Source organism: Crinia signifera, chromosome 9, assembly GCF_055691185.1.
Source record: "Crinia signifera chromosome 9, ASM5569118v1, whole genome shotgun sequence".
Taxonomy (NCBI): Eukaryota; Metazoa; Chordata; class Amphibia; order Anura; family Myobatrachidae; genus Crinia; species Crinia signifera.
The window spans coordinates 70,256,318-70,280,670 of NC_139225.1; the positions used below are offsets into that span (position 1 = coordinate 70,256,318).

Below are 24,353 nucleotides of genomic sequence, written 5' to 3' on the forward strand. Positions count from 1 at the left end.
AGTGAGCCATCTTGGTGAACCGGTCAACTTTCACCAAGATGTGTTGAAGTCAGCTACAAAGTCCATTGAAAGGTGTGTCCAAGGACGATGTGGTACTGATAATGGCATTAATTGCCCAGGAGAGGAGCCTGACGACTGATCTTGTGCTGGGCACACTTGGCACATGAAGAGATAAAGTTCTGTACATCTTGTTTGAGGGAGGGCCACCAGTAGGATCTGGTGATAAATTTGTAAGTGTTCTGAATGTCTGCATTCTTTGAAGAATGCGCCCACGATAGCAGCTTCTTTCTTAATGCTGGTTTAACAAAGCTTTTCCCTGGAGGAGGCTGAGATTTTTTACTCCTATGGCAGAGAAGGCCACTGGATCAATAATGAAATGTTGATTCATGGAACTGGACTCACTTTCTTGCTCCCATGAATGGGAAAGGGCATTAACTTTACGATTCTGTGTCCCAGGACAGAACAGAGCTTGAATCAGAATCTAGAAAAGAAAAGTGCCCACCTGGCTTGACGGGGGTTTAAACCAGGCTTTCCCAACCAAGGTCCTCAAGGCACACCAACAGTACAGGTTTCAGTGATATCCAGGCTTCAGCACAGATGGTTTAATCAGAATCACTCAGGTACTAATTTAAGTCACCTGTGCTCAAGCCTGGATACCTACAAAACCTGCACTGTTGGTGTGCCTTGAGGACCGTGGTTGGGAAAGCCTGGTTTAAACACTGAGCAGACTTGAGGTACAGAAGATTCTTATGGTCTGTGACTATTGTGATCTTGTGAGAAGTGCCTTCCAGAAGATATCTCCACTCTTCCAAGGCCAACTTGATAGCTCTTGATCGCCTATGGCATAATTACGCTCTGCAGGCAGGAATTTACGTTAGAAGAACCGACAGAGGTGAAGGTGTCCATCTGGCGCTTTCTGTGAAAGCACTGCCCCAACTCCCACAGAGGCTTCAACCTCAAGAACAAAGGATAGAGTGGTGTTGGGCTGTCTTTGCACGGGAGCTGAAGTGAACCTCTGTTTTAACAGATGGAAGGCCTTGATAGCATCTGCCGCCACTTAGCTGGATTAGACCCTTTGCATGTTAAGGCAGTGTGGGTGCCACAATATTAGAGAAATTGCGGATTAATTTTCTGTAGTAGTTGGCGAATCCCAGAAAGCGTTGGATACCTTTCAGAGTAGAAGGAATTGGCGAAACTTGCAATTTTCCTGGATCCATTTGAAGACTGGAACCAGAGATAATGTACCTTAGGAAGGGTATAGACTTCACCTGAAAGACATTTCTCCAGCTTACAATACAAATGATTAGCACATATGATTACCTCTTTAACCCAATAACGATGATCCTCAAGATTGTTTGCAAATATCAGAATGTCCTCAAAGATCTCATTCACATAGGCCCTTATTCAGATCTGATTGCAGAAACTATGTTCACTGCAGGTGTGACAGATGTAACATGTGCAGAGAGAGACAAATTTGGGTGGGGTGTGTTGAAACTGAAATCTAAATTGCAGTGTAAAAATAATGCAGCCAGTATTTACCCTGCACAGAAACAAAATAACTCATGCAAATCTAACTCTCTCTACACATACACCTGCAGTGCACAAACAGATTTGAATAAAGGCCATAATGCTTGGAATATGGCTGGGGCGTTTCTGAGCCCAAAAGGCATGACGAGGTACTTATAGTGACCATCTCTTGTGTTAAATGCCTTCTTCCACTCGTCACCCTCTCATATATGGATGAGATTACACACCTCTAAGATCAAGCTTGGTGAAGATTTTTATCAATACTTACTTTTCAGATGGCCACTGTTATCTGAATTCCGGTCGGGCGCTGACGTCATGTGAGCTGAAAGAGGAGGCTGCTGTAGAAAGCTCTGAGGACGCAGCGACACCCGGCCGGAGGAAGGAGGAGGTTGCTGAAACGAGTGCCGAGGACGCTTGGAGACATCTGGCCAGAGGAAGGAGAACATTGCAGCCCCCGACCACACCATCAGCCTGGGGGACCCCCCCCCCCCCCGGAGGGGGTAGATCACCTTCAGCTCCCTCTCTCCATGGAAGTGGAGGGCTCGGCACAGGCAGGACCCAGCACACTCGGCAACCCATCCCCCTTCCCCCGGCCGGGTCAGGAGGTGCATTGGCCATGGGGCCCCGGCATGACACCCAAAGGCTGGCAGGATGCCCCGGCAGGCACACAACCCCCCCCCCCCCCAGCAGGCCGCACCAGCTCCAGATGAACTGACCCCATGACTCTCCCCCCGGCCTCACTGACTGACTCTGTCCCTGCTTATATTGTTACCTGCCTGGCTGCTGCAATGACCAGTGGCGCCATTGATGGCTGCCTAGGCAATGTCCAGCTCGGCGGGTTTATGTTCCCTGAGTGATAACTGTACTGTCCCTGCTTATATTGTTACCTGCCTGGCTGCTGCAATGACCAGTGGCGCCACTGATGGCTGCCTAGGCAATGTCCAGCTCGGCGGGTTTATGTTCCCTGAGTGATAACTGTACTGTCCCTGCTTATATTGTTACCTACCTGGCTGCTGCAATGTCAAGTGGCACCGCTGATGGCTGCCTAGGCGCTGTGCAGCTCAGCGGGTATGTGCTCCTTGCCTCTATATCCCCCAGGGTACTTCTAGCGTATACATGTATGTGTTTGTATTTCTGTCACTGTTTAACTGTACCTAACTGGCTGTTGCACAGCTAACCAAGTCAAATTCCTAGTATACGCAAGTATACATGGCTAATAAAGTTGATTCTGATTCTGGTTAAGACTGATTATTTCACTGTCTTACCACTTTCAAAGGGTCAGCCCATGGTTGAAATACCTGAGTCTTCGACCATAGTTTTTACCAAGGTTGAAGACCCAGTAATCAGGGCCGGCCCCACCACTAGGCAGGTCTAGGCATTTGCCTAGGGCGCCGGCCACTGGAGGGCGGCAGTTCGCCCCTCATCCCCCGTGCAAAGGGGGTCCCTGCCGGCTTCTGACAGAAGCCTGCAGTGGTGTCCTTGCCGCGTGGGTACCTCCTGCGGCGCTGAGTATAAAGCTTAAGCTGGCGGCGGTGGGGGGTCCCTTCAGTGAATAAGAAATCACTAGCGCTATGCGGCGGCGCGGGAAGCGCTTCTGTTTTGAAAACACTGGCCGCACGGCGTAAGCTGATTGGCTGAGATTCAGCCAATCAGCGTGCGCCGTGTGGCCAGTGTTTTCAAAACAGAAGTGCTTCCCGCGCCGCCGCATAGCGCTAGTGATTTCTTATTCACTGAAGGGGACCCCCCACCGCCGCCAGCTTTATACTCAGCGCCGTAGGAGGTACGCGCACAGCAAGGACACCACTGCAGGGCTGGCTCCTGTCAGACGCCAGCCTGGACCCACCTGCCCGCTCCCCAGACAGCGCAACAGGTACCCCGGCATCGGGGCGCCCCCACCCCGACTCGACTGGGGCGCTCCGGTGCTTTGCACCGGCCCTGGCAGGAATTTTGATCTTTAACACAGAAGATGACATGGTGTTTCAATGGTATGTTTCAGCACCATCCCTTGGAATTTCTCCTTTTTATGGTAATGTTCCTTATACAGTATGCAACACACCACAATATATGCCACACCATAATGGGCATTACATATTACGCCACACACCGTGATGCCCATTACATATTATGCCACACACAGTTATGCTGCTAACACCATTTTATGTACCACCCAAAAATGCCCTTTACAAATTATGCACCACAGAAAGGCTTCTAATTATTTACTGTGAGGGGTTTCATGGCAAAAGATGCCACTTACGTCTAATGCTATACAGACAGTGGCATCATTATAAAATTTGTACCGACCTTGACATTTTAGTGCCATTTACACAAAATGCCCCCTGTAGTGCCACTTAAATACATAAAAACCCCATTAGTGCTGCTTACTCATAATGCCCGCACTAGTTCCGCTTACAGATAATGCTCCCTGTGGTGCCACTTACGTAATGCCTCCAATAGTGCTACTGCCACGGTTTCCACTGGCCTTCTTTGAGGGGAGGAGAGCAGAGCACATGCTTCTCCCACCCCTTTGATTTGTCTGGTGTCCATTTCAAATATGGTTCCAGCTCGCACGCTGCCGGTATGCAAGCTGTGATTGGCTTGTGCCCAGTGCCGCATTTTTAAAGTAAATATGCAGGCTCTTTATAAAAGCGACCACTGTGCCCCCTAGCCACCACTGGGGCAGTAGCTGCACCAGTGAGCCTCCCAGCACAGCTAGATATTTTGTAAATACACCCCCCCCCTTCCCCGCCCCTATACACACACCCCAAAAATCTTTCTGGCACTTCCAAACATTAATTACATTATTTGTTTTACCTACATGCTCATTGCCAGGGGTTTCATGCTTATTGCCAGTGGGTTACTTGCTAGTTGCCAGGGAAGTAGGAACATTCAGAGAGAAAAGGTAGACATGTACTAGGTCAACATTGACAAAATTTCAATATGAAATATGTCAAAATTGACAAAATTTTGACACAAGTAAAAGGTAGACATGACAATGGTCAACACATGAAAAGGTCGACATTTTCTTACTTTTCTATACTTTACCATCAATGTATCAACTAGGAACTGTAAAGTGCGCAAAGTATGGTGAGCACTAATTGGGGGTCCATGTCAACCGGCATCAATAGTGACACAGAAAATCTGAAAAACCCATTTCGACTTTTTCTGGTCGCCCTTTTCCTCTGACCACATTTTACTTGTCTACCTTTTGACCCTGTCGACATAGGGTACGTCCACCTTTTCTATGTGTCAACCTATTGCATGTCAACCTTTTGCTGTCGATCGAATGACTGTAAATCTTTCAATCCACGCCCGTTATTTAGACTGTTAATGGCAAAGTTATTGTTTCTCTCTTCTTGGACTTTAAAATGTCGGTTTTAGTATTCGTTCTGGGAGTTAGGTTTCTTTCTGCTGTGGTTTCTACATTTTCCCTGTGCAATGTTTAAGTGAAGGGATGATTATCACAGTGCCACCAGCAATGACAGCCTTAATAAAGACTGCCAATACCTTCTTCTTTATGCAGGGTGTTGGTCTGTGATGCTCTTCCTGTGTTCCATGTCATTCTATTTATTTGCCCATTGTGAGGGCTGTGGATTAACTCCCTGTAGCTTTGATACTCAATGGGATCGTAGACATCAGGTCATTTACCCAGTGGGCTGTTAAATTCTTAATGACTAGTTAATGGAATGGGGAGGGTTCACATTATGGCCCTTATTCAGATCTGATCGCAGTACAAATTTGTTCAAAATGGACAAAACCATGTGCACTGCAAGTGGAGATTTCTGTGAGTTATTTTGTTTTTCTGCAGGGTAAATACTGGCTGCGTTATTTTTACACTGCAATATAGATTTCAGTTTAAACCCCACCAAAATGTAACTCTCTCTGCACATGTTACATCTGCCCCACCTGCAGTGCACATGGTATTGCCCATTTTTAGAACAAATTTGTACTGCGATCAGATCTGAATAAGGGCCAATATCTCTGCAGATCCAGAGTGAAGTCTGTGCTCTGATTTGCTTCTATGGGCATTTTTCTCTTTACCAATCATGTATCCATATATATCCATTGATGCAGTTATATTCTGTAAATATACATAGACTTGACACTGAATGCTTGTGAATATTTTTTTTTTATTATTGTTCTAAAAAGAGACATTGCTGTGCTAAATTGAACATACACCCACGTGTTTATGCAATGAACTGCAATGAATTGAGTACAAGAGTACGCAGTGCTACACATTTCAATAGCTTCTCCATTTGAGACTGATGGGTGGGGATACGATCACTAGGTCGACAAGGGGAAGGTCGACCAGCATTAGGTAGAGAAGCATTAGGTTGACCATGGAAGGTCAACATGCATGAAGGTCGACAGGGTCATTAGGTTGACACAAGCATTAGGTCAACATGGGGAAAGTCGACAGTCAAAAAGTCGACATGGGGTTTCCCCCCCCCCCCCCAAAAAAAAATCGACATACCGGTGTTTCAATACCCTACCATCCACTAGGACAGGGCTGGGCAATTGCTGCCCTCCAGATGTTGAGGAACTACACATCCCAGGATGCATTGCATTAGTTTTGCTATGTGGCCATGCTGAAACTGATGCAAGGCATGCTGGGATGTGTAGTTCCTCAACATCTGGAGGGCCGCAATTGCCCAGCCCTGCACTAGGGCATAGTGGGAGAATAAAATACTCAGCACCGTGCCTGAATCATGGCGAGCTCAGCAGTGCACTTTTTTAGTGTCCATGTCCACTGTGTCGACATTCGGGGTAAAAACAGTGAAAAACCTCATGTCAACCTAATTACCTTGTCACCCTAACCCCATGTTGACCTTCAGTGGTCGACCATATGCTTGTAGATCTAATGCTTGTCTATCCTATGATCCATACCCGATGGGTGTAACTGGGCTGTAACAGAAGAGGAAATTTACTAAGATGGGAATTCTATATCACATGGGATGTTGCTATGGGCAACCAATCCAATACTATCTATTATCTTGTAGAAGATGCTAAATAAATAGTTTAATTGGTTGCCCATAGCAACTTTCCATGTGAAATAGAACTCCCATACTGCCCACTTGTTTTAAATGGTCAACAAGTAGAGATGGTTGTATGGGGTATATACATGTCTCAAGACCTTTTATGGAGCGCTCCTATAAATATTGTTACAAAAAAGGCCCACCAGCATATGTTTTTTTTAAAGAGACTACGTTTGGCTGGTATCTGTAGGAGAACCTTGGTGAATTTTTACATTCGTGTTATCGAGAGTGTTCTCACCTACGGTATTGTGGCGCGGTTTGGCTCCTGCTCCGTTGCTGATCGCAAAGCCCTTCAGAGGGTGGTATCTGTGGCTACTAAAATAATCGGGGTAGCCTTACCAAGTATACAACACGTATTTGAAAACCGGCTTCTCCAAAAGACTAAAAGTATTTTGAGGACCCTTCCCACCCTAGTAGCGATTTGTTTTCCTTACTTCCTTCAAACAAGCGATATTGTTCGGTTTTGTGTAAGACTAAACGATATAGAGAGAGTTTCTTTCCGACAGCAATCTGTGTCTTAAGCACCTAGTGGGAATACTGAATTACGCATACATCTTGTACCTAATGCTACTTTCTTTTATTGTCTTTTATTCTGTACTGTTTACACCTGAATTTCGTTTAATGTTCATGTACGTGAGCATTTTATGACAATAAAGATATTATTATTTATTGTCTTAGTAAATTTCCCCAAGGGTGTTAGTAAAAATGTGGACTATACATAGTGGTTGGAGTCAAACATACTGTATGAATGATTTTAGACACACCTGGTATATGGCTGATGAGAGTGTGCATTAATGATGATGAGGTTGCAGATGACAGATGGTTTCAGGACTGCCCCTGTACCAGGGCCCAGCGTGCAGGCACTTCTATGTTTTACAATGCCCTGGACGCTGTAGCATGATTGACGTGTTGCAGGGTTTGGGGGGAGGGATGAGTAGTGGTCTTGAAAGCAGAGGCCTGGTGCCTATGTTTTGGAGGCTAACTGAAGCAAGTGGTCGTAGCAGACATACTGTGTAACCTAAGGGTTACTAAGATGTCGAATGCAATGGTTGAGATCCTTCTTCAGACAGATCCCAAAGTTGGTGTCTTTTACACAACACACTTACTGCGGCATTTTACTGTGATCATGCAGCCGGTGCATAGGTGTGGCCACATCCAGGTCCACATCTGCGATAGGCATAATGCACGCATTTCTCTTTCTCATGCACACAATGCGGCTTGCAGACGAGTTGTATTCAATTCTGTGTCTTACCCTTTGAGGTATAGAATTCACGTTATACATCCTACTTCTAGAAAATCAAAATGGATGCAGATACTGTTCTTTAGTTAAGTGCAATATTTTTCTTAAGCTCTGAGTCATAAATGGGAGCAATTTGCTTACAATTAGCTGCAATTGTGCGTGTGCATCCCCGTCATGCTAATGAGCCGTAGACGTGAAATATAGTGGATATTTGCTTACCACAATAATTTAACTCCTGAAAAGGCAGCTGAGTTTAAAATGGGGTCTTAAAATGCTAATTTCCTTGGAGAAAAGCTATTTTTTTTTTAAGTTTCCATTTTAGTGGTTTAATTATGTGATTTAAAAGACTGCAAACTGAGCGTGATAATGATGTAAATAGAAATAGAAGTTCCTCTTACTTACAGCTTTTTATGAAGCTCTTTGGGGCGATTCACTTAGGGATGTGCTGTAACTGCAAGGATAAGTGCTAGGAGGTATTCAGTTTATTGCATCACGCCCAACACATAACCTGGGATGTGCATTTTACCTTAACTAATGCTCGATTCTTAGTCGCGGTAAACCTGGAGTGTGCGGTAACAGCATTGCATCTGACAATTAATCTGGGAGATACACTGATAGATGTATTACCACCAGGCACTGATTGTGCCAGGAATTCGGACTATATTACAATTTAGACTATCTGCATACAATATATACAATTTAGACTATTGGTGTGTACACACTTGTACAATGTGCATGAGATTTTGACTATATAGTCAAAATCTCATCTGGATCTCATGCAGATCGCACAGGTTTTAACCCTTGCGATCCCGATGCACGCTCCCGTATCGTAGCCAGAAAGTCTTGGCTGCATAGACTATATAGTCTAAATTGTATGCAGATAGTCTAAATTGTATATATTGTATGCAAATAGTCTAAATTGTACAAGTGTGTACACACCATTACTGCATACAATTTAGACTATATAGTGCAGATCTGCACTATATAGTCTATGCAGCCAAGACTTTCTGGCTTCGATATGGGAACACGCATCGGGATTGCAAGGGTTAAAACCTGTGTGAACTGCATGAGATCCAGATGAGATTGCACATTGTACAAGTGTACACACACCATAATTGTACAAGTGTGTACACACCATTAGTATATGAAGCAAACCAGGAAGTAATGACAACTAAGTATATGAGCATCTTGTCTGAGAGTGGGAGATTGAACCCTCTCGCTATTATCATGAGATTTCCCATGTGCAGCCCGGAGCCGAAAGCAGCAGCCATATAACAGTGGCTGTGAATGGGGCAAGGACCCCTTCAGCTTATACTTGCCTACTTTTGAAAACTAGTTTCAGGGAGATTCCAGGTGCTAGTCAAATTTGCCGTGCCATTGAGGTGGCGGTCTGCGTATGCGGGAATATGCGCATGTGCAAACCACCCTGGGCGAACGCCTTCGTCGACTTTCACACTCGCCGAGGTGTTCACTCTAGTATATTGCCCTGCATATCAGCAGGCTATCTCAAAGATCGTATAGCCAATAATGACAGGGGCACTATGCACCTCTGTCATTTGCTGAGGACAGCTCTGGGTTAGGGTGACAAGGTAATTAGGTTGACATGGGGAAGGTCGACAGTCAAAAGGTTGACATGGGGTTTATCACAGTTTTTTTACCCGAATGTCGACACAGTTGACGTAGACACAGTTTGAAGTGTACCGCATTCGCTTGCAATGCTTTGACTGCGCCCTAGTGGATGGTAGGGCATGAAATACCGCCTGTCGGCTCAAAAAACCGTGAACAACCCCATGTTGACCTTTTGACTGTTGACCTTGCCCATGTCGACCTAATGCTTGTGTCGACCTAATGGCCTGTCGACCTAGTGGTGTCGACCCAATGCTTGTCGACCTAGTTGTTGTATAACTAATGACCGTATCCCCTCCAGGCTTACACAGAAGCTCTTGCCAGACTTGCGAGATCTGCTCGCCAGGGATGAGACACAGCGCATCCGCACTATACTTATGCGTTTTGGGGGGTCTGACCAGCTTCACCAGGGGTGAGGGGCCTCCGGTTATTACATCTCATTAGTGCCTCATGTGCTTTGCCTCAGTCGACCTGCAGGAAGGTCGACAGGGTCATTAGGGCGACATTGTTTTTTTACTATTTTTTTTTTTAAGCCAAAATGTGCCGACAGGTGGTACTTCATGTCCTACCATCCACTAGGGCATGGTGGGAGAATAAAATAGTGTGCAGAGCCGAAGCATGGCGAGCCATGCAAGGGGACGTGGTGCTACGTTTCGGTGTCCATGTCGGCACGACATGTGCTGACAGGCGGTATTTCATGCCCTATCATCCACTAGGGTGTGGTGGGAGAATAAAATAGTGTGCCGGGTGTAGCGAGGCACCGTGCCCGAAGCATGGCGAGCCATGCGAGGGGAAGCAGTGCTACGTTTTAGTGTTTATGTTGACTATTTTGACATTCCTGTGAAAAAAAAAAAAAACTCATGTCGACCTAATGGTGTCGACGTAATGCTTCTCGACCATAATGCTGGTGACCTAATAAACCATATTCCTGTATAATAAAAATGGGTTGAATGTAAGCAAGTTTTGCATACGGATTCTGCATTTTTGCAGTGGACATATTTGGAGTCGAGCACACATCTTCCAGCAATTCAGAGTCAAACATAACTTTTAGCTTGTTGCTAAATTATACCCCTTTCACACCAGCCTAAATTCCCGGGTTGAGTCCGGGAACAACCCGGGACTAGCTCTGGTTTGAAAGGTTCCCGGGACAAAATTCCGGGCTAATTTGACGGCAATCCAACCCGGCTAGGTACCAGGGTTACTCCCGGGTCCTTCCCGGGCTACTGGCTGGTGTGAAAGGTGCAGGGACATGTCCCTGCTTCCCGTGTTGCCTCTGCTGATGTCAGCTAACGCTGATTTGCTAGCAGGGCAACTTCCTGTTGTGCTGGACGCTCCCAGACACGCCCAGAGGCAGCAAACATCGTGCAGGGAGATACAGCATGCACGTGCTGTGGGCAAAGTGCATTTTAAACCCTGCAAGCAACTCGGGCAAAGTGGGTTTTAACCCCTGCAAGTGTGGCTGCCATGTCTTGGGCGAATGAACAGGTGAGGGAGCTGTTAGCCATCAGAGGGGAAGAGGAGATCCGGCGCCAGATTACAGGCACTGTGAAGGATGCCCAGATATACCACAACATTGCCAAGGCCCTGGCATCGCGGGGCTTCGTCCGCAGCCAGCAGCAAGTGGTGAACAAGATGAAGGGGCTGAAGAAACAATTCCACCGCATACATGACCGCAATCGGAATAAGAGCGGGGCTGCAAGGCAAGATTGGGTCTTTTATGAGCTGTGCAAAGCATGTTTTGGCCACACTGCACTGAGTGACCCTGTCAGCCTGTCCTCCTCCAGCTCGGTCACTCTCTCATCGGTGGTTGATGAAGACAATAATCAGTCGATGGACTCATGTGCTTTGCCTCAGTCGACCTGCAGGAAGGTCGACAGGGTCATTAGGGCGACATTGTTGGGCCAATATCACCTGGGCCAACATCACCGATACTAGTCCCAGATGACACCGATTTAAACTCCTCCATTAACTCCTCCGTTAACCATGCAGATGACAGCATAAGCGGCACGAGTGTAGAAACCATCCAAGAGAGTGATGTGCCCGCCACACCCAAAGCGACACCCAAGAAAGCTCTCTCTGTGATGCGCACCAATAGTAAGTATTTATCCTTGCTTGAATGTCCTAAGCCAGTGGTTCCCAAACTGTGTGCCGTGGCACCCTGGGGTGCCATAGAACACCTGCAGGGGTGCCCTGGCTTGGTGGTCCAGGACCAATTAAAATTTATTTATAGTCAATGTAATAGGCAAAACAGTGCTGGTGGCTGCCAATCATAATATATGTGGACAAACAGAACAAATCCTGTCACTCACCACACACCTGACCTTAAGGATGACATCTAAACAGGGCGCCACCACTAGGCAGCTTAAGGCATTTGCCTAGGGTGCCAGCCACTGGAGGGTGGTACTGAGCAGCAGAAGCAAAGCTCCCACCTGCGCTGAGGAGAGCAGGATGAAAGCAGCTGGGAGCAGGTGAGGGAGCCATACCCTCGCCCCTGGATAGCACCTGCACTGACCCCCCTGGAACCCTCCCGGAGTTGCGACCATCGCCGCATCTCTAACACCCTCCCCCCCTGTGGAGCAAGGCGCTGTGGCCGCATCTCCCTCCAGCAACCCCCACCACCGATGGAGCATAGCAGCGGCAGCCGCACTGACCACCCTGGAGCCCCCCCAGAGCTGCGTCTCTACCCCCGTGGAGCGAGAAGCTGCGGCCGCATCTCCCTCCACCAACCCAAACACCCCCCCACGGAGCGGGTGAGCGGCGGCCATGCATCTAAACCCCCCCACCGGCCCTGTATCTAAGCACAATTTACTTAATTTAATATATTTTTCTAAATTACTCCATAACATTTTTTTGGCCATGGGGTGCCACGACAACATTTCTGATACTATAGGGAGCCGTGATTCAAAAAAGTTTGGGAACCACTGTCCTAAGCACTTGCATTCCAATACACAGTAATGCTGCACTATACGCCACCATAACCGTCCACTGCAAAGTTTGGTGTCGCAGAGTGTTTTAAGTATAGGTGGGAGTAGGCCACAAACACATACGATCACACCACTGCTTTTTCTTATGCCTTTTTCTCCTTCTTTTGCCCCCCTTGCAGTATATACAGTTCCACCGCGGAAGCGCAAAGCCACCAAAGTAGAGCTCGCAGCACGGGAAATGACCAGGGTGCTCTGTGAAGAACTGCGCGACATGGACAACAACATGCAGCGACAGGAGGATGCCCGCAACTCTGTTTCATCGAGGCAGAAAGAGAGCTGCAGCAGACCTTCATAACGCAGATAATGGGTCACCAAGAGCGCATCTTGCACAGCTACCAAGACCGTCAATTCCAGTTCCTGGAACACATCCTGCCTCGCTTTGTGGGTAACAACACGCTCCCAGATAGCCAAGGCCCTATTGCCCCTGAGCATAGCTACCAGCCATATTCCAGAGGTCCATACTATGATCCTCCTAACCCGCCACCATCCTCGCCTGAATACCCTGTATACAGGCAATTGCAATAGGCATTTTAAAATAGTATTGCTGTTTTAAGGGCACATTTCATTTTGAAATAGTATTGCTGCTTTAAGGGCACTTTTGTAGGTAGGGGGGCGGGGGGAGGTTGGGTTTTTAGGGTGTTATTTTTTTATTTATATGCTGATAGTTGGGCACTTTATATGCCTGTGCACTTTACAGGTTTGATGTTTACAATGGCTGACCGATGTTTGCTGAGCACTTTTCAAGTTTACAAAAAAGTTGGCCTGATTCATAAGGTCCTGTTTAGGGGGCGGGGGTGGGGGGGATGTTTAATGCTTGTGGGGGGCGGGGGTGGGAGTGGGATGTTTGATGATTGTGGGGGGCGGGGGTGGGGGGGGTTGTTTGATTTGTGTAATGTGCCTTTATATTTTTTGTATTTATCTTGCACTATTGTGCCTAGAAATAGGCAAAGTTTTATACTTTTATATATGCCTTCTCATTTGTTTTCTTGAAGTAAACAAGGTTAAAACACTACAACTGTTTGGTGTCTAATTTTTAATAATCAATAATGTAATGTGGGCCTAAAAAAGGCCATTTTCAATGATAAATGCAGGGTCAACCCGGGTTTGGTAGGAAAGGTACCGACCCGGGTTGTCCCTGCTTCAAAAGCATGTGTGAATGGGTCCAAACCCGGGAATGTCCCTGCTTGTCCCGGGAATGGAATTCCCGGGTTTGTCTCTGCATTTCTGGTGTGAAAGGGGTATTAGTGGAAACCGTAAGCCTAATTCAGCATGGATCGCTATTCAGAGAATTCATAAATCGAGCGATTATCAAACAACTGCACATGTACACTGTTCGTATTGCGCAAGCATGAGAGGAAATAGTGACTGAAAATGTGTATGGATCATTATCGCAATGTTGCCACAGTTTGACTGTCAGAAAGCCGGCGTTTTGGTGCTGTAACCTGCCCTTTTCTGTGTGTGTCTGAAAATGACGTAGGTGTTCCTAGGCATTTCTGGGGAGAGCCTCTGACTTCCAGCCTGCCTCAGTGGCAGATTAGTGAAAGCCTCAGACCTACTCACATTTGGAGCAGCGGTGCTGGTTCTTGGCCTGTGCAGCGTGATTATTGACATCATGTCACGCTGCGCACAGCCGCGCGCCGGCATCGGGACAAGCCGGGCAGCATCTGAGTAGGTGCTCAGTCGCTGCCCGGCATTAGACTGCGCATGTGCAGTCTAATCCCTCCATTCCCGGGATTAAAATCCCGTCGATTTTGGGGCCAAATCCTGGGATCCCACCGATCCTCGGATTGGCCACCCTACAAGGTGTGCAACTAGGACTAAACTGGCCCAAGTACAGTTGTAGTTAAGCAAAAACACACACACACGTAGTATCTTTTCCTGATGGACTTCAAGTGGGAATATGGCCACTAGGTTGACATGACTGAAGGTCGACATGGGTTAAGTCGATGGGGGTCAAAGGTCGACATGGGGGTTTTCCCATTTTTTTTGGGAACCGACATGTGCCGACAGGCAGTAGTTCATGCCCTACCATCCACTAGGGCATGGTGGGAGAATAATGTAGCGAGGCACCGAGCCTGAAGCATGGCGAGCGCAGTGGTGCTATGTTTCAGTGTCCGTGTCTGCTGTGTCAACATTCGGGACAAAAAAAGTGAAAAACACCATGTCAACCTTTTGACTGTCGACCTTCCCCATGTCGACCTAATGCTTGAGTCGACCTAATGACCCTATCGATCTAACCCATGTCGACCTTCATGCTTGTCGACCTAGTTGCTGTCTAACCAATGATTCATGCCCAACAAGTGAAATGAGCAGGAGTGTTTTTAAAATGTTCAGAAATGTTTTTCACTTTTAAGCTAGATATACTCTATCAATTATTGCACACTTTTTCCTTTGCCATATATTCTGCTTTGAATCTTTTTATGTCAGTCCTGCTTATTGGCATGCGTGCTGCATTTTCATTTAGATTGTTCATTTAAATCTATTTGTTGTGTTGTGGAGCAGTTCTGTATGGTGTAATGAATGACTTTCCTTTTGGTTCTCAGAAAATGTATTTATTTATTTACAGTTTCTTATATAGTGCAGCATGTTCCGTTGCACTTTACAATTGGAAAAGCAATTTTTTTTTTTTCACGGATTGGTTAGTGCACACTACCATATGTGTGTGCAAATGCATTTCATATCTCAAGCACTTAACTTGAATCAATATATAAGCGTTTGTGTTATGTACAATAAACTGCCGCCTTTTCGGCGCTTGGTCGAAGTCGAGTGGACAGAGAACCGGGACAGGGTCGTGACTGTTGGGATGTCCTGACAGTCGTGACCCGGGATTGAATACCCCCTTGATGTCCAGTCGGAAGTACGTAATCGTGGCAAGTATCCATCAGTAAAAGCTAAGATTGTCCTACTGATACATCAGTATATGTACTATGTACATCAGTATATGATCCATCAATATACTATTACATGCAGTAAAATGTTACCCACAGTGTAGCATCGAAGTCATGGCAGGCGTCTCCCACCAAATGGCAAAAAAGAATAGGTATATATGAGGACACATTGGTAGGTTTACTTCACTATATCCTCACGATCTTAACAATATGTTATTTTATTAATATGACACCTCTAAGATATAAAATGTACCATTTGTACACTTACACTATCTGCAATCTATGTAACACACATGTGCTTGTCATATTGTGCACATACATATACATTCATATGTATCATGGTTACTACACACTGTGTTAGTAATACATCTGTATTGGTCTACATAATTAACTCTGTCTGTATTTGCTCAACTGTCAAATGCTTTCTGTAATTTAATTTGCAGGTTAACAATTCACATTTTTTTTATGTTACCCATTTGTATTATTGTTGTAGATTACATGTATGCCTGTAAAACCTATACATTCCGTTCTGCACTCTACACACAGTGCATCTGTCACTAGGAATAATTACAGCATAGACGTGATTTCTACTCTGAATGTGATGAGCTGCATGGAGGACATGGCAGAGCTCTGAGGAAAGTCTATGATAATACTCAATAGCACTTGTCAACCTCAAAATGAGGCAATAAAGCTTCAGTGGGTGGGTGTTCCTTCTCTGCTCTGATTTAGGATCCTTGGATAAAATGTCCGTGGCCCCCCCCCTTGCCACTCTCCCCCTCCCCCCTTACAATCCGTCAGCTGCAGATCCCGGTCCCCGTTAAGAATTTGCTGATTAACTCCGCAGCTACTGTGGGAGTTCCAGCTCTAAATCCAAGCTGTATGCACTGCAGGCCTTATTCTGGCAGATACAGGGTTACAGCCGGTGGTGCTGATGCTGCTGCTGGTTCCTGATTGGCTGCAACCAGGAGATGCTGCATCCAGAGGCTGAGAGGCAGCAGCTCCACCAGGGACCAGCAGCACAGCCTCCTCTGCACACCGTCCAGGAGCACCCTGCACCCAGCCTGAGGCACCCACACTCAACATTGGGCCTGAGAGAGCAAATAGCCCCCCACCCAGTAACCACTGCTGAGAAAGAGAAAAGGGCATCAACGACGCCATCTTTACATTGACGGAGCTGAGGGGGTAGCACAGGAGACTGCATCTTATATACCCCCCTCCCTCAGCAGATCCCCTACATCAAGAAGGGGGAGGAGGGAAGATCTGCAGGAATAATGCTCAGGAAATCAGTATTTTTTTTAAGGAAATAAGGGCAGATTTTGGTATTTTTTTGTGGTGATTTCATTTTCATTGGATTTTATAACACAGAATTTTCTGCCTTTACCACCTTTCCCATTGGCTACATTTGCTATATGCCTTTGTTTTTATGTTTTTGCCAATGTTTTGCTATATTGTGGGCATCACCCATCTCATTTAAGGTCAATTTTGGGCTCTGCTCAGGTGTTTAACCTTTTTTTTTCACTGGAGTGTATTATAAGCAGTGCCTGGGTACGTGGCCCTGTGAAAAAATTCTGAGGTACAGTACAAGCAGATTAATACGGTATTTTGGGGTATCTTCTGTGCTGAGGAGGTGGATTTTGGTGCTGGATTCGTCTGTGATTACTCTAATTCTTTTTTGGAGTCGGATCCTATGATGCACAAACACCATCATTGCTGCAAGTGCCCTGAGTGTTACGAGGCATCTCGCATGTCTGCTCTGCGCAGGATGGAACCCCCAACATATGGAGAGTGGCAGCATGAGCAGTATGGGGGTGGCTATGGAGGTTACAGCTCTCAGACCCTCCCGTCACAACCTGCTGTCACCCCAACGGCTCGAGGAAAAGCCAAGCTTGTCCCAGCCACACGTGAAAATCTTACCCCAACCTTGAAAGGCCCCCCAAAAAGTGCAACCCCAAAAATGAATGGCAATAGCCCCAATTGGTGGCCAGAGTGTACGTGCACCAACCGTGACTGGTATGAGCAGGTAAGTGACCTCTTTACCCACAGCACACAACCCCTATAGCTCCTTGCACCATTTCGTCTCTCATCCCTTCCACCTACTTGTCCCTTTTCTCCCCTCTATAAATGTGAGATGTATTTCTGTATTTTCTTTCCCTTGTATCATTGCACGTGTATAGGATGTCAAGCATCTTATTCATAAATGCAGGAAAATGAAAGGTATCTGAATATACATATATGTAAAACACCAAATGTACTCATGTGGTAAGAGCATTATATAACCTGTATAGAGCACAATTGTATAATGTGCGCTTGAATGTGGATTGATGCAATCAATTGGTTTTTAGAATTTAAATATACAGATTTTTACTTTTATGATATGTGGGTGTGTATAGTGTGTTTTATATCAATTGTTGTGTATGTCTCTTCATTCAAAAGGATTATATGTGTTCACATACATGAATTCTGCACATTGTGTGGGTGGATGCACATATGCGTTTTATCACAGCTCAGGACTCCCAGCAGTCTATTTTGCAGGTGGAAGTACAGTAAGATTTTTACACTCTAGTGAAATAACTAAGGTATCGATGAACAAGGATGTTCAGATAGGCCAGAAATAGGAAGATCAAGGTACACCTGGATCACACTGTGGTGGCAAGTACACTTGCTTTAATATAACAAATGCAGGGTGTGCCTGGTAATAAAATGTACATTTTAAGACAGTATGGCTTCTAGCGTGTCTGAAATGGTTGTACGGTTTGCTGTACCATAAGACAGGAAGTGGTTATTCCCAGGTTACTTTCCTAATGAATGAGACCGCTTAGTAAGTGAAGTCACCCAACAAATGACTGCCCTTTACTACCTAGGCTAACCATATTTATTTGAACTAAGATATACACTAAATTGTCCCCAAGAAAGGTAATCCCCCCCCCATACACACACACACACACACCGACACGCAAAATATGTGAGATGCCTGTCCAATGTGCTAGACCTTTCACGAATAGGAAGAACAGTTCCTCAACAGGTGCTCCTCTTCACTTCACAGGTAGTGAAACTATAGGGGCAGAGACTCCTAAAGTCAGAGTAACTACTGCACATGACCTCCCCGCCCCATCTGTGCTTGGTCCTGGAGCTTCTAAGTGTCTTGCTCTTTGACCCCATCAGTATTCTTTATTGCTTATCCTAGTAGAAATGCAGATCTATAATGTTTATAATTTTGGTCTATATATTACCATAATATTTTTATACACAGGATGCAAATACTCATGTGTGTGAGAGAGTGTGTGTACATGTACAGTATATAAATATATTTCTTTTGACATTATTATATTACCCATGTGAGGGAGCTGACGTTGGAGGGAGGTGATATTTTCCTGCATTACAGTCTCAGTCTGCTCAGAAAATGGACGGAGTAATCTGAGTGTTGTAAAATGGAGGCTGTGAGAAAGAACAGAAACCTAGGGAGACAACCTACATATGTGCACTTAGATCTTTTTTCCTTGACATGCATGCAAAAATAATACAGGATTTCCACACCAAATACCATTTTGTGTTCAAGTAAATGCAATTAAAGTATGTCTGAAAAAATAGGAAGATGATCATAAGCGAAATGTGTGTATGACCGTGCCTAAGACTATGTTCATATGTTTAATCACCTTTCATAGATGTTTAGTGCATGGATGCTACTGGGGTTTGTGCTTTTTATAGTACAATAAATGCATTTTAAGAATACAGTAAAGGAACAAGAGCTTATGAATATGATGATTCATACTAGTATAGCAGCAATTTTCTATCTATCTATCTATCGCTATATCCTACCTTCTGTATCTTTAGATCTATACACAGCTATCTCATTATCTATCTATTCACATATCTATCTGTCCACATAGATACAGCATGTGCTTGCTGGCCCTGTACACATTGTGCTGCCTGACAGCTGGTGACTCCCCTGAGGCAGGTTTCTGCAATCCAAGGGTTAATTATCCTGGGGAGGGAGGAAAGAGTAGGAATTCAGTTACCATGGAAACCTCCTCCTCCTGCAAGATCACCATGTACCAGAATCTGCACACTCCCACCCCTCTACCATGACTCTCTTACTCCCTCGCTTCCTCTTTCCTTTTACTTTTCTCCCTTACTTGCCATGTACCTAATTCTCTTTTCTTGAAGTGACAATGATGCATCCACTGACTAACATATGACATGTATTATAATACACAGCATGAGAGTGGGATCATATTCTAGTATCCCAGGGAACTGCTTTACACGCCACTTCCTGCATTCACTCTCACCTATTCCAATAACATGGCAGCCTACACACTGCTACCAGGTTTCTTGGTGAGATCTACAGTTATTCATGCTCGCTACAGTATTGTAGCAGTAATGGATACAGGCTGCAGACCTGTTTATTTACAATTATTTATTTTGTATTTGGGGAAACATAAGTTTCTTAACTTTAACGCCCAGAAAAGCTAAATTTTTATGAAAACATACTGGCCTGGAAGTATTTTTGTGTTTTGCAAGGGGTGCAGCAAGATTCCCACACTGACATACCAGTTGTTCATTTAAAGGTGCTCATACACGGAGCAATGTATTAAAGCAGCCTGCTTTTTGTACTATTTATTAACAGTTTCTTACATAGCACAGCATATTCCATATCGCTTTACGATAGGAGACAGTGATACAACATACTGGGTATTTACAGACGGTCAAAGGTATGAGGGCCCTGCTCGCAAGCTTACAATCTATAGGGAAATAGGCATTAGTTCCCCCAGAATGCAAAGGTTCCTGTTGTGCTGTAAGATACGGTGACCCAGCAGTTTGGTCAGGAGGATGGAAAATGTGAAAGAGAGTGGATATTCAAAAAGACTGGGCGGCCGCTGATTGGCCAAGAGCTCAGCCAATCAGCGACCGCCCTGCCCGCCCAGTCTTTTGAATAGGATGTTTCCTATTCTCCCATTCGCCGCTACCCGGACTCTGTTATGCGCCGTGCGCTCCGTGCTCCCCGCCTGCCGCTACCTAGTCTCCAGTCCACCCGCTAGCTCACTACCCCTCCTACAGCTGGACCAGACCCCGCTCCCTGCCACCTCTCCTGACGCTAGCTGACTACCCCCTCTGCATCACCCACGGACCGGACCCTGCTCTCCGGTCTCTGGTCCCCGCACCCCCAGACGGACCCTGACTCCCCCCCCCCCCCCCCCCACCTGCAAGCTCCCCCCAGACCCTGCTCTCCCACCGCTCCCCCAGATTTACATGTGATAAATCGATCCGATTTATCACATGTAAAAAATGGCACATCAAGTGCCAAATCATATCAGGAGCTGCCGGGGGAGCTCAGAGGAAGTCGGGGCCGACATTAGGCCGACTTGTCCTTAGAACAAGTCTGCGTAGTGTATGGGGGCCTTAAAGTAATAGATCAAGGTGGGTTCTGTAAATGTAGCTTATCTAGATTTTAGTAAGGCTTTTGACACTGTCCCACATCGCAGAATGTTAAATAAACTTGAATGCTTGGGATTGGATTTTAAGATAGTTGAATGGATAAGAGCGTGGTTGCAGTACAGAAAAAAGAGAGTTGTAGTAAATGGAGTACAGTCAAAGGATGGAAAGGTTACAAATGGGGTACTCCAGGGATCTGTACTTGGACCAGTGCTTTTTAATATCTTTATTGGTGATATTGCAAATGGAATTGAGGGTAGAATGTGCCTTTTTGCAGAGGACACAAGAGTATGCAACAGGATAGACACACCAGGAGGGGTAAAACAAATGATTGATGATCTAGGTAGATTAGAGGAATGGTCAAGAGCATGGAAACTACAGTTTAATGCCAAAAAATGCAAAATCATGCACTTGGGTCTCAAAAATCCAAAGACTAAACATAGTATAATAGTACTATAATGGAAACTACTGAGGAAGAGAGGGATCTAGGTGTCACTATTTCAGGGGACTTAAAGGCAGGAATGCAATGTAACGAAGCAATAAAGAAGGCAAATCAGATGCTTGGTTGCATAGGGAGAGGGATCAGCAGTAGAAAGAAAGAAGTAATAATGCCACTGTATAGGTCATTGGTACGACCTCATCTAGAGTACTGTGTTCAGTTCTGGAGGCCATAAATCCAGAAGGATATAAATACATTAGAGACTGTACCAAGAAGGGAAACTTAAATGGTGCATGGCCTACATCACAAAACGTACCAGGAAAGACTAAATTATCTTATTACGTATACTTTGAAACTTTCAATCATGTCCCCCCTTTCCCTTCTTTGGTCCAAATATATCAAGGGCTTTAACAAGGTACAGGTGGGAGACATTCTTCACCGGTAGAGGAGCAGCAGAACAAGAGGACATGCACTGAAACTAAAGAGAGGAAGATTCAGGGGAAATTTGAGGAAGAATTACTTCACAGAAAGAGTAGTAGATAAGTGGAATAGCCTCCCATAAGAGGTGGTAGAGGCAAATACAGTACAGGTTGAGTATCCGGTATCCGGATATCCATTATCCAAATTATTCCAAAAAAACGAAAAAATCCCTTATTCAGAATGCTCGTGGTCCCGAGCATTTCGGATAAGGGATACTCAACCTGTAGTACAATTTAAACATGCTTGGGATAGGCATATTGATATCCTTACAAAAAATAAGGATCAAATATGGTTTGAGGTAACATGTTTAAAAAGGGGCAGACTAGATGGGCCAAGTGGTTCTTATATGCCGTCAAATTCTATGTTTCTATGTTTGGGAACCACATCGCTAAGCCATACTAGATCTTGTCTGAAAAAAATAGTAATTGGTTTCAATACCATACAATGATTGTGTTCTCCAGTGAAACACAAAAAAATCCACTACAGTATAACAGAAGTATGAGTCAAACTACCTTTAATGCAAGCTTCTCTCTTACCCATGTCATACAGTGGTGACTGTCCCAGTCAACTGATGCTAGAAGTAAACGTGGTTCCGATTCAGTTGTTCTAAATTAATTAGTAATTATATACAGGTTTTTTCAAAAGTAACATTACTGAGACCTTGTCCATCACACTCCCGACATTGTCAATGTTTATGGTACTGTGAGTGCCCTGTATGAGGATTAGCCTAGATTGTAAGCTTGCAGCAGGGCCCTCCTACCTCCATGTCTGTCTGTTGTTACCCAGTTTGTTCTATCACTGTCTACAATTGAAAACTCAATGGAATCTGCTGCGCTATATAAGAACTTTTAAATAAATGGTAAACAAATTAGCCACAGACCCTGTTTGCTGGACAATTTTCACCCGAGACAGGATAATTTTGGGTACTTCTTTACTTTCACGGCGCCACTAGATAGGACAGATAGGATACTAGATAGGATACGATTTTGTATACGATTTGACATAAGATATCGCATAAGATATAGGATAAGATTTACTATCCATTTCATTACCCCACTATCCACTAGGGCGTGGAGTTGATTTTATATAGCGTGGCGAGCGCAGCGAGCCACCGAGCCCGAAGCGTGGCGAGCGGACACGGAATGTATTTTATGGAATTGCATGCAAATGGCATGGAATATTGGGAACTTGCTTTGAAACAACATCCGTGTCCCCTCGCGGGGCTCGCTGCGCTCGCCACGCTTCGGGCTCGGTTAGCCACAATTAGCCACAGACCCTTTTTGTATCTAGAATTTGTTCTGGAACCCAGCCATACCGTCCTGTCCATAACTTCATAAACAATGTTCCGCACACCATGCACATTCCTGGAGCCCGTACTGTGGCATACTGGCTGTCATTTAATGTCTACTGTGACACATACAATACACAAGTTTTGGAAACTGGGAAAGATCAGTGATGGATCCCACTGACAGCGCTGTGGAGAGAAGCCCATAAACTTCTACAGGGTATTGCCTCATCAGAGCTGACGCGCTCGGAGGGGGAGGGGGAACCAGACAATCCGCCCCTAACTCTAATTTTTCAAACCCAGCCTGTAACATGCCAGTCAGAAGATTGGCTGGTTGTTTATCACTTTCCATCACTTTTTTGAAGCTTGATACATCTGGCAAATACAGTCTTATACCATTTTAAGGGCTTCCTGTTCCAAAATTGTGCAGCCGATATAGTGGAGGCACAAGGCCAGATTCTTAGCCTCTTTGTTGTATCTGTGACCCCCATGGGTCATGCAGCTGGCTGATGGGATTGCTGATGATCCTGGGATGCATCTTGTATCAGTAGTGCAGCAGAAGATGTAGTGCCTCCTGCTACATTATCATAGTAGTGCTATAGCTGCTGTTTCCATTACACTGAATCATGTCCTATGGTTGGTCAGAGACCGAGAAGGCTGCTATGGTTATTTTGGGGTTAAGCTTCATTTGATTAGCATTTAGACATTGTACTGTAGTTCATTCATTTTATTCTATGAATGAATTACATTCTATCAATGTAGTTCAGTCATTTCTGAAACTCTTGTAAGGTTCAGCTACTAATAACTAATCTATAACCAGTGGCACAGCTCTAATAAAAAATGTAAATTCAAAAAGTAGCCCATTGCTATGGTGAATATAGTTAACACAAAATGTGTTTAATATCTATATTAACATAAATTTATATAACTCTATATACTACATAAAATAATACCAAACAATTATAGAACTATAGAAAGCCTTATGGTGTGTACACACAGTGAGATTTACCAGGATTCGATTTTGACTATATAGTCAAAATCGAATCCTATCGCATAGACATCGAATGGAGATCAAACATTGGTTTTAAGCTTTCGATGCCGATGTGTGCTCCCGTTTAGCCAAAATCGAATAGCCAAATAGAGCTTGCAGCCATGACTATATAGTACAGATCTGTACTATATAGTCAAAATCGGATGCGTTCGTTTGGCTTGCCATGCAATTTAATCCCGATCAAATAGCAAAGCTACTGCACCGTGTGTACACCGCTTTAAGGCCCCCATCCACTAGTGCTATATGGCCTGGTTATATGCATGAAAACTGGCACATTGCACATGCTTTTTGGGCAATTGAAGTGCCAGGCATCTCACTGACTGCCACAAATTGTCGCAGGCGTTAGCCCTGCTAGGATCGCATGAGATAC

General features: G+C 45.1%; 1 protein-coding gene across 9 annotated transcripts in view; it reads left to right on the top strand.

Moving 5' to 3' along the window:
• The window catches only part of DLG3 (discs large MAGUK scaffold protein 3), a 198,098-nt gene that overhangs the window by 59,639 nt on the left and 114,106 nt on the right, over window positions 1-24,353 (top strand). The window contains exon 1 of one of the 9 annotated variants that reach the window (XM_083159162.1): window positions 16,215-17,318. The exons of 6 other annotated variants lie outside the window; for them this stretch is intronic. In XM_083159162.1, coding sequence (XP_083015288.1) covers window positions 16,986-17,318 — 333 coding nt within the window. In that variant the 5' untranslated portion in view covers window positions 16,215-16,985. Of the gene's footprint in view, window positions 1-16,214; window positions 17,319-24,353 lie in introns of those variants that run through there. 2 more of the 9 variants (XM_083159163.1, XM_083159164.1) reach the window with 2 other exon arrangements.